This window comes from Myotis brandtii, unplaced genomic scaffold (genome assembly GCF_000412655.1).
Source record: "Myotis brandtii unplaced genomic scaffold, ASM41265v1 scaffold876, whole genome shotgun sequence".
NCBI lineage: Eukaryota > Metazoa > Chordata > Mammalia > Chiroptera > Vespertilionidae > Myotis > Myotis brandtii.
This window is the reverse complement of record NW_005371579.1, coordinates 1536259-1545666: the sequence shown is the minus strand read 5'-3', so window position 1 is coordinate 1545666 and position 9408 is coordinate 1536259. Positions and strand designations below refer to the sequence as shown.

At 55.6% G+C, this 9408-nt stretch overlaps 1 protein-coding gene across 1 annotated transcript in view; it reads right to left on the bottom strand.

Moving 5' to 3' along the window:
* LARGE (like-glycosyltransferase) overlaps positions 1 to 9408 on the bottom strand; it is a 457548-nt gene that overhangs the window by 3958 nt on the left and 444182 nt on the right. The window contains exons 12-13 of the mRNA XM_014532296.1: positions 2347 to 2493; positions 545 to 740 (exon numbers count right to left, since the gene is read on the bottom strand). Coding sequence (XP_014387782.1) covers positions 545 to 740; positions 2347 to 2493 — 343 coding nt within the window. The remainder of the gene's footprint in view (positions 1 to 544; positions 741 to 2346; positions 2494 to 9408) is intronic.

Sequence of the window (9408 nt, the reverse complement as noted above, 5' to 3'; positions counted from 1 at the left end):
AAATTGACTATCTGTTCCTTGGCAGAAAAATCGGCAGACCCTGGTTTGGTCTAACCTATTAGAAGCCTGCAGGAGACTGCTGCTGAGGTAGGTGCTCGGTAAGCATTGGCAGAATGGATGGAAGGGTTTCATGGGTAACTACAGCCTAAAAATATCACCCTTGGTTATGGGGCGGAATAATCAGCTGGATCTTAGCTGCACGCTGTGTGGCATTTATGACTCACAGGCTGAGTGGGAAAGGTCATCGTTTGCTTGTCTTATCACCGGATTGAGAGGAGGAGGGGGTGAGACGGCTTGTCACGAGACACCCATATTTGCTCGGGTCTTGGCCTGGAACCCAACTCTCATCCAAGGACAGAGAGGAATAGTTTGGGAATCAACAGCCCAAGGATTGGCACGGCCACATTCTCACTCCAGGTCCCTGAGCACATCTCCTTCCCTCTCAGGTCTCTGCTCTCTTATCTCCAAGGCCCCTCTCAGCTCGAAGACCGAGGCTCCCCCCTCCCCACCCCCGCCTCTGGTCCACGCCATTCACTCCTCTCACCTGTGCGTCCAGTTCCATGATGTGAGCCACCTTGTTCCAGCCAAAGCCCACAAACCTCCGGTCGTACTCGGGGCAGTCCCGTCTCACGACCACGTACGGCTCGAAATCGGCCTCCCACTCGACCCGGTAAGGCGTGGTGGCGGTCCGCCACTTGGCGAAGTTCGTGGGCGCGTGGCCTTTTGTCCAGACGTGGTACCTGGGACACAGGGAGAAAAGCCGCTGAGTGGGAGGAAGGGAACTGAGCTCTCCAAGGGCTGCGACTGAGAGGAGGAAGAGGTGGATGCTGAGACAGTCCTGCCGGGGGCTGAACTGTGTCTGCCCCAGAAGATAGGCTCAGTGCCCACCCAGGACTGTGGATGCGGCCTCTTTGGAAAGAGGGTCTCTGCAGATGTGATCACATTAAGATGAGGCCACCCTGGGTCAGGGTGGTGTCCTTGTAAGAAAAGGTGAACTGACTACAGGGATCCACAGGGAAGGCAGCCGCAGGAAGACAAGGCAGGACTGAAGCGAGGCACCCACATGTCAAGGAACAGCAAGGATGGCCGGCAGCCACCATGAGCCAGACAGAGGCAGGGAAGGCTTCTCCTCCGGCACCTTCCCTGGGAGCAGGAACCTGCCGACACCTGGATCGGGCACATCTGGCTTCCAGATCTGAGGGTAAATGTCCATTGTTTCCAGCCGCCCAGTGTGTAGTATTTTGTTACGACAGTCCTAGGAAACTGATCTACATCCTTTACTTGCAAGGAGACCCTCCCTGTGGAAGGGTAGATGAACTCCCGGGGGCTCTGTAGACTTGATAAGCAACGAACTGCGGGTTAGCCTCTCCCCAAGTTACTCCACGGTGGAAGGCTGAGGGCTAAGGTGACCCTCGTGACATTACCTTTCTAAAATGTTCTCCCCCTCGAGGTAGATCCTGTGGATATATCACTCCTGTGATGGTGTTACTTCGTGTGGCAAGAGGGATCTTTGTAGGTGTGATTAAGGTTACTAATCAGTTAACCTTGAATTAATTGAAAGGGAGGTTCCTGGGGTGAGCCAGCCCGAATCCTGTGCGCCTTTAGATCTGGCTCCAGAGAAAGCAAAGAACCATGTGTCGGCTGCCTCTGGGGGCCACGTGGCAGAGAACCAGCCGGGAAATGGGGACCTCAGTCCTACAATATCAGGACACAGAATTCCGCCGACAACCAGGGAGCCAGCCTGGAGGAGGAGACCACGTGCAGCCTCGCCCACACCTGAGCCAGGTGGCACCTGAGCAGATCATTCAGCTTTTCTGTGTCTGGACTTCTCACTCCTAGAGATGGTGCTACAATACATTTCTATTGTTTCAAGCTTTTAAGTGCGAGATGATTTGTTATTCAGCAATAGACATTGCACGGACCAACAATGGTGTGAGTATTTATTACGCACTCGCCAAAAACGGATAAGGGACGCAGCGCCCATGGTGCTGACAGGATAAAACCCACTTACCAGGTGAATGCATGCACACACAAATAAAAGAATGAATTCGAGGCCAGAAGGCAGGCGGCTAAACTGAGTCAGCAAGAATCAGCTGAACTCCCTACAGCCTTCCCACCCTCCCATCTGGACACATAATGCTCATCACCCACGTCTGAAACAAAGCACAGGGCACGGGGAAAACAGAGCATATTCCAAGGACCCCGCCTGGGGCCCGTGGTGCTTTCTTTGGCCTTAATATGGTCCGAGGTCAGCCACAGACTTCTGGACCAACAGCTCTGGCGTGTGGGTCTCCGGAATCGAGGAGAGCTCTGGGCACCCCAGGGGCCAGCATGAGGGCCACTCACCTGAAGGTGAAGAGAGTCCCCATGTCCAGCATCGACAGCAGCTCCGCCTTGGACTTGGGGAAGGAGAGCCGGTAGCGCAGCGTCTCGAACGCGGGGACAATCATCGCCTTCTTGGAATTGGCCAGGTCCAGCTGGATGACAGACTTCCTGCCAAGAGAGGGCGGGAGAGTCAGGGGCCCGGTGTCCCAGCGATGGCTGTCCCCACGTGAGGGCGGGGAGGTGGTCGGCTCAGGGAGGTGTCGGAGAGAAAGCCCAAGTCAGCCTCTGGGTTCACATTTGGAGAAACCGAGGCTCAGGGAGGCCAGGCAGCTTGCTGATCCTCCCTGGAGTCCAGACGAGAACTGTGGTCTCTGAGCCGGAAAGCGGAGTCTCCCCGGAGACTGAATGGAGGGCAGGGCTGGGGACCCTCTCCCACTTCACGGCGCATGGCCTGCCAGAGCCAAGTAGGGTAGGCAGGTCTCCAAGGCTGCTCAGGGCTCGAGCCCAGCAGCTGGGTCCACTGGGCTGGCCACGCAGGAGCAGCTGGACATAAGCTGATGACACAATGACCAATGTGGGCATTTGAGTCCCATCTCTGTGACTCCTCAGTCCCTCGCATCCTCCAGACCCTGAGCCTTTAATCTAGAGCGACCCCCCACTTGCAGTCTGCACCCAGAGCTACTGGTACCCATGTGCTGGAGGGTGGGAAGTTTCCATCCTCTCATCCACTCCTGGCCAAGCCTGGCCTGCTCTGCTCCTTCGAGACCCCTCCTCTCTCTCCTGGATGTGTCTGCCAGTTCCCAGCTCTGTGGCTGTCACTTGGAAAGGGAGAAAGGTCTAGGGAGAGGGCCACAGAGCACGAGGCTTGCTATAAACACGACAGAACCTGAATCCTGGCTCTGTCGCTTTATGGCCAAGTAACTTAGCTTCTCACGTTCCTTTTCCCCTCTCTCTCCTGGATGTGTCTGCCAGTTCCCAGCTCTGTGGCTGTCACTTGGAAAGGGAGAAAGGTCTAGGGAGAGGGCCACAGGGCACGAGGCTTGTAATAAACACGGACAGAACCGGAATCCTGACTCTGCCGCTTTATGGCCAAGTAACTTAGCTTCTCATGACCTCAGGTTCCTTTTCCCCAAAACGGGGCGATCCCATCTCCCTCCTGGCGCTGCTGTGGGGACTGAACATGGTCAACGTCATGTACGTACGGCCTCGCACACCTGGCGCATGGCAGACTGGGTCACCCGCTGTGGTCACTGCTGTACTGCAGTGCAGCCACCAGACCCTGGCTCTCTCTCAGCATCTCTTTGGGCCATGACCGTGGTACTTTATTCTGCCTTCCTGCTCAGACCACTGACCCCTGGGTCCCCAGGCCAGCATGGCCGCCTGCTTGTAATCTCTGACCACACAGTGGTTGATGCCTACCGAGGTTAACTGTATGTGTCAGCTGGGCTAGGCTATGGCGCCCAGCTGTTTGGTCAAACATTCGCCCAGACATTGCTGTGAGGTATTTTGTGGATGAATTAACATTTACAGTTAGTTGACTTTAAGGGTGTCAGCTGGGCTAGGCTATGGCGCCCAGCTGTTTGGCCAAACATTCATCCAGACATTGCTGTGAGGTATTTTGTGGATGGAATTAACACTTACAGTTAGTTGACTTAAAGTAATGGCCCTTACCCTCAATAATGTGGGTGGGCCTCATTCAATCAGTTGCAGGCCTTAAGAGCAAAAACTGAGCTTTCCGTTTTGTCTCAAGATGGTAACATACGAATCCTGGTGAATTTCCAGCCTGTCCTATGGACTTCAGACCATACTCAGAATTCCTTAAAATTAATCTCTCTCTCTCCCTCTCTGAAGAATCTGTATTGATACACTATCCTGCTTCTTGTCCAAGTAGTCACAAACTCACTATAACAATTTTGGACTGAATACTCTTAAAAGAAACCTTTGGCATCTACTGAAGTAATTCAGAACCTGCTGGAATAATGGACAGCAGGGCAAATACAAGTGATTGGGAGCCAGCCAGCACAGGTTCAAATGATGCCTGTCCCTCTGTGATGACCGTGGGCAACAGGCTCGACTTCTCCTGGTCACAGGTCCCTGGTCTGTGAAGGGGGTATGATATGATCTTGCTTATCTCTTGTCAATCAGGGCTGCTGGAAGATGAAATGACAATCCCCTGAGAGCCTGACACAGTGCCTGGCTTAGAATAACTCAAACAAGTGAGTCCCCACCCCTTTCCCAGCTCGGCTTATTGGTGGGCCGATTGCAAGAAAATGTGCCTCCATGTATGCATGTGTGTACCTGTATGCATGTGCGGCACCAGGCTCGACTTCTCCTGGTCACAGGTCCCTGGTCTGTGAAGGGGGTATGATATGATAACACTTATCTCTTATCAATCAGGGCTGCTGGAAGATGAAATGACAATCCCTCGAGAGCCTGACACAGTGCCTGGCTTAGAATAACTCAAACAAGTGAGTCCCTGCTCCTTTCCCAGCTCAGCTTATTGGTGGGCCGGTTGCAAGAAAATGTGCCTACATGTATGCATGTGTGTACCTGTATGCATGTGCATGCATGTGCCTGTATGTGTGCACATGCGTGTGTGTGAGACTTAGGGAGGCTGTGAGGAGCCTCATTCCCCCAGCTGCCCCCTCACCCCCTAAACTGCCTCGCTTCAGCAGTGTAGACGTAAGCGGGCTTTCACCCAGAGCCGGGGGAGGTCACCTGAACAACGCCTCTGAGGACTCAGCCACCTCCTCGGGCAGAGGGGCAGGCGGCAGCGGAGGGAGGCGGAGCTGCTATCTGCTCTGCTATGGGCGCCAGCCCAGCCGAGTCCTTTCTCAGACACATCCCTGAATGGAGGCCAGAAAACAGGGTTTGCTCGGATTCCATTCCAGTTGCCAAGGAAGGAGTCCTGGCGGACAGGCCTCCAGGGGGTGTGGGGACATCAGCCAGGCCTTGCAAATGAGGGGGACAAGGCTGCCCACCGGAAACACATGCAGAACGGGTGAGGTCGGAGAGAGGCAGAGCCCAGCGGGGTCCTGCTCCGGCCTCGATGGCGTGAACACCTCCAGGCAGAGCCTGCCAGTCAGGAGGGCGGGAAGGAAAGAGACAGTGGCAAGAGCTCTGGGGGTCATTACAGGAGAAAAGAGTCATAGTGCATGGTGCCACACTCTGAGCCAGGGACTCTATCCATTGCCTCTGTATTACCAACATCACCCCCATTCCATTACCCCACTGCCCCGTGTTCACGGCCAGCGGCTGTGGCAGAGCTTCGGGAGCCGCCTCTTCGAGGGCGCCGTGTGTTGTGCGGCCTCGGGTCCCGGGCAGCCAGGTTCCTCAGTGAGGAAGGCGGCTCGGGGGGCCGACGGCCCAGAGTCATGTCCTCCTGGACACTCCCCAGCGGCACTCTGGGCAGGTGACCCCTCCGTGCCACGGTTCTCTCCAGGGCCGGGAACAGGGTTTGTGCCTGGACTGCGGGATTTGTGAGGATTGAATGGATTGTCTCATGGAGGGGCTGAGGCAGTGCTCTAACGCACAGAACACACTTGATAGAGACCATCTGTGATGATGACATGGCCGTCATGGGGAGGATGGAGACGGGCCCACCAGGCAGCTGGGCCGGTAATCGGCAAGCATGGGACCCTCTGGATAGACCTGGGTAAGCTAGGTGTCCGCTTGGTGATGCTGTGCCTGTGGGCAGGGGACTTAGCTAAACCTCCCCATTTGTAAGTGAATTGTGAGGTTCAATGACCACATACTGTGAAAGTGCTTGCAACAGTGCCCGGCACACAGTAAGTGCGCAATAAACATTGGGAGTTACGTACGGGAGGATTAAAACGCTGAACTAACCTAAGGAAATGCCACCTGCGGTGGCAGGCAGCCAGCTGGCCGTGCTCGGTGCCGCCCCTGCCGGCCTTGCTCAGATTCCTGTGCTCATTCAACAAGGATTCACAGAGCACCAGGCTGAGCCGGGGACACGGGACGGGAGGGCGGTGAGGCGTCATCCCGGGGAGCAGAGTAACACTGACTCTGTCGCTCCCGTACAGGTTGGAACTGAGACTCTGCCCAGCCTCGGTCCCTGGAAAGTCAGGGCACCGTCTGTGGAGCACAGCAGAGACGGTTAAGTTTGAGGCCCTGAACAAGGATGAGGGTTCTGCATGGTGAGTGCAGACGGCGAGAAGCCTGCCCTGTGCCCCGCGGAGGGCAGCGTGGGCTTCCCACCGGCGATCCCTTTGCTGTTACGGATCATTCCTCAAACATGCCTGGTACTTCCTGCCTTCACGCCTGTCCGTGCTTCAAGCCGGAGCCCCATCACCTGTCCTTGAGGCCTTCCCTGCCCACAGCCCATGACGCTGGGTCACCTGAGCCCCTGGATCCTTTCTCTGTGTCTGTACTGATGACAAGAATAGCAGCCCAGCGCTTCCAGCTGGGGCGCCCCCCAGAATGTGAACCCTGAGTGCAGGAACCCCCAGAGCCTAGAATAGAGCCGGCCACGCAGACACACCTGCGATGTATATTCCTGGAATGAGGAACGCCCCAGGCCTCTGGTAGGTGCTCTCCATGTGCTATTTCACTTCCTCTCCCCAGGATCCCCAGAGGGAAGGAGTGATATGATCCCCGTTTCACAGAGGGAGACAGCTAGAGAGGCTAGGGGCCCTGGTCAAGGTCAAGCAGGTGCTGAGTAAGGAGTCCGCAGCATTAAATGCAGGTCTGAGTGACTCAGCGCTGTTGCTGCCGGGCGCACAGTAAGTGCTTACTAAATATTTTCTTGAACGAACATGAGCATACAGTTTCTCATTTTGTAAGAAAGAAAATGGAGACGGTGATATGGAGTGAGTCGGGCTGCACTCACGGTGGCCGGGTTGGGGGTGGGGGCCTGGCAAAGACGTTCGATGCCGAGTGCTATGAGAGGCCCAAGGACAGAAAAGTCGCTCCTGATGAGCACCTGCTACACCCTCCCCCCCCCCCGCCGCCCCGAGGCTATTACTTGCCCCTTTGTTACTCCAGTAAACAGAGGGTTGGGGAGACGAAGCCGCCTCAAGTCACACACTGGGTACCGGTGCCCGAACCTGAACTCAAAGGCAGGGCTGCCGCGGCCCCGCCGGATTCCATGCAACATTTCCAAAATCAAGACTAACAGCGGCACGTCTTTCTCCAGAAGAAAAGGTGAAGGAGCAGGAGAGAGATTTTAGTGAAACTCTGTGGCCATGTCCCTGCATCTAACTGCCTTCATTATTTTCCAATGGATCTGTTTGTTTGTTTTTGTTGTAATATTAGCTGGTTGCCAAGCAACGGCTTAGGAAGCTATGATGCTGAACTTTTTTTGATACCCAAGTAGGCTCCCCAAAAGTGTGATGTAAGTGTTTGGGGGCCCAATGAGAGGGCTGCATATCAGCCTGCCCTGTATCCTGGGGTTTCAGAGTGACCTGGCCCCTTCCATCGTGGGCAGCTGTCACAGAGGGCAGGCCAGCTGCCTCCTGGACAAAAGTCTACCTCTCCGGGCCTCCGTCTGGTCACCTGTGATAACACTGACCTCATAAGCAGGTGTGAAGAACAGAGAGAATACACACGAAGCAGCTGGCAGGGTTGCTGGCACATGATCAGGGCTCGATACATTGTAACTATCATTTTAATATTAATATTCTCACAGTGTTTGGGCGGAGCATCTTGTTGCAAACCCACACGGGGGAAGTCAGTCTCTAGGGGCGTCCCCTGGCCTCGCTGGGGTTCACGCCCTCCTCAGCTAACAGTATCCTCAACCTCATCCCAAACCAACGCTCCCAGGCCGGTCTCGATTAGTGTTTAGCAATGTCTTTGATCAACACAACACAGGAAGGCAGCACACAAACACACAGCTCACGTGCGATGTCTTTCAAAACATGATGCCATGAGGCAAAGTAATAAAATAGTGCTTGGACGGGGAGAGTAGAGAACGCAGGCTCCCTTCCCGTGGAGCCCCAGAGGGTGGAGGGTGGTCCTGAAGCCTCTCTCTTCTTAGTTCCCACCATCTGGTCCTTTGGGAGCCCTGCCCGCCCCCTAGAGCTGTCCTCCTAGAGCAGAATCCATAGAAACCAGGGGCTGCAGCTCTGTCTGGCCACACGGGGGCGCCCTCACTCCACACACTGGGATTCCAGGCCCAGCTGCAGCAGCACAGCCCCATTCCCAGTGTCCCCTGGAGTCAGGAGTTGGGGTTCACAGGGCTCTGGACCAGGGCGCATGCTCTTTGGGAAGATGCCGCCTGTCCTCCCAGAAGGAGGGTCATGCCCCCCCGAGGTCGCTCACGCTGCCATTCTTAACGGAGAGGCTGGAAGGGAGCTCCTCCTGCTCAAGGGGAGGGGCTGAAGCTCTGAACCCCAAGACAGCCCTGGAAGCAAACCCGCTGCAGAGTGGACAGAGAACACGCTGCCTTCCTGAGAGCAGGGCAGGAGGGCGCCCGCATCACCCACACGCCAGCCTCACTGCAAACGGTTTCAACTCTTTTGGAAGCTATTTTAAGAGTGACAGAGACAGGAAGGCAGAGAGACTGAGAGATGCAGAGAGAGACAGACAGACAGACACTCACATACACACTCAGAGGAAGGGAGGGTGAGAGCTCAGCTCTGGCTGCACCTGGGACAGCCAGGGACCCCAGTGTGCCAGACAGGAACCGACACAGGGCAGCCTGCAGACCTGGAGGCCAATGGATGCAGGTTCAAGTCCTAGAGCCGCTGTGTGGACTCTCGCCACGCCTGCCTTTTGGACTTGAGGTGTGGATCCAGCGGGTAATTAATATGTGCAAACACCTCTCATGGAGCCTGGGCCCAGGCAGGCACTCACTCGGTAGAGGAGATAATTCCCAGGCAAGCACTCACTCGGTAGAGGAGATAATTCACGTTGACAAATGACAGTGATAAAGGACTCAAATGTTTGACCATCTACACCTTGTGAGCTTAGCTTTCTCATGGGGGGACTTCGGGGCTGAATGGATTCTACAGTCCCTTCAGTTCAGATTGCTATTCCTAATAAATGTCGCTCCCCACACGGCCATCTACGCCTTTCACGAGCTCAGTATCTCCAGCCCCGGATCCCTGACCCCCCCCCGCCCCC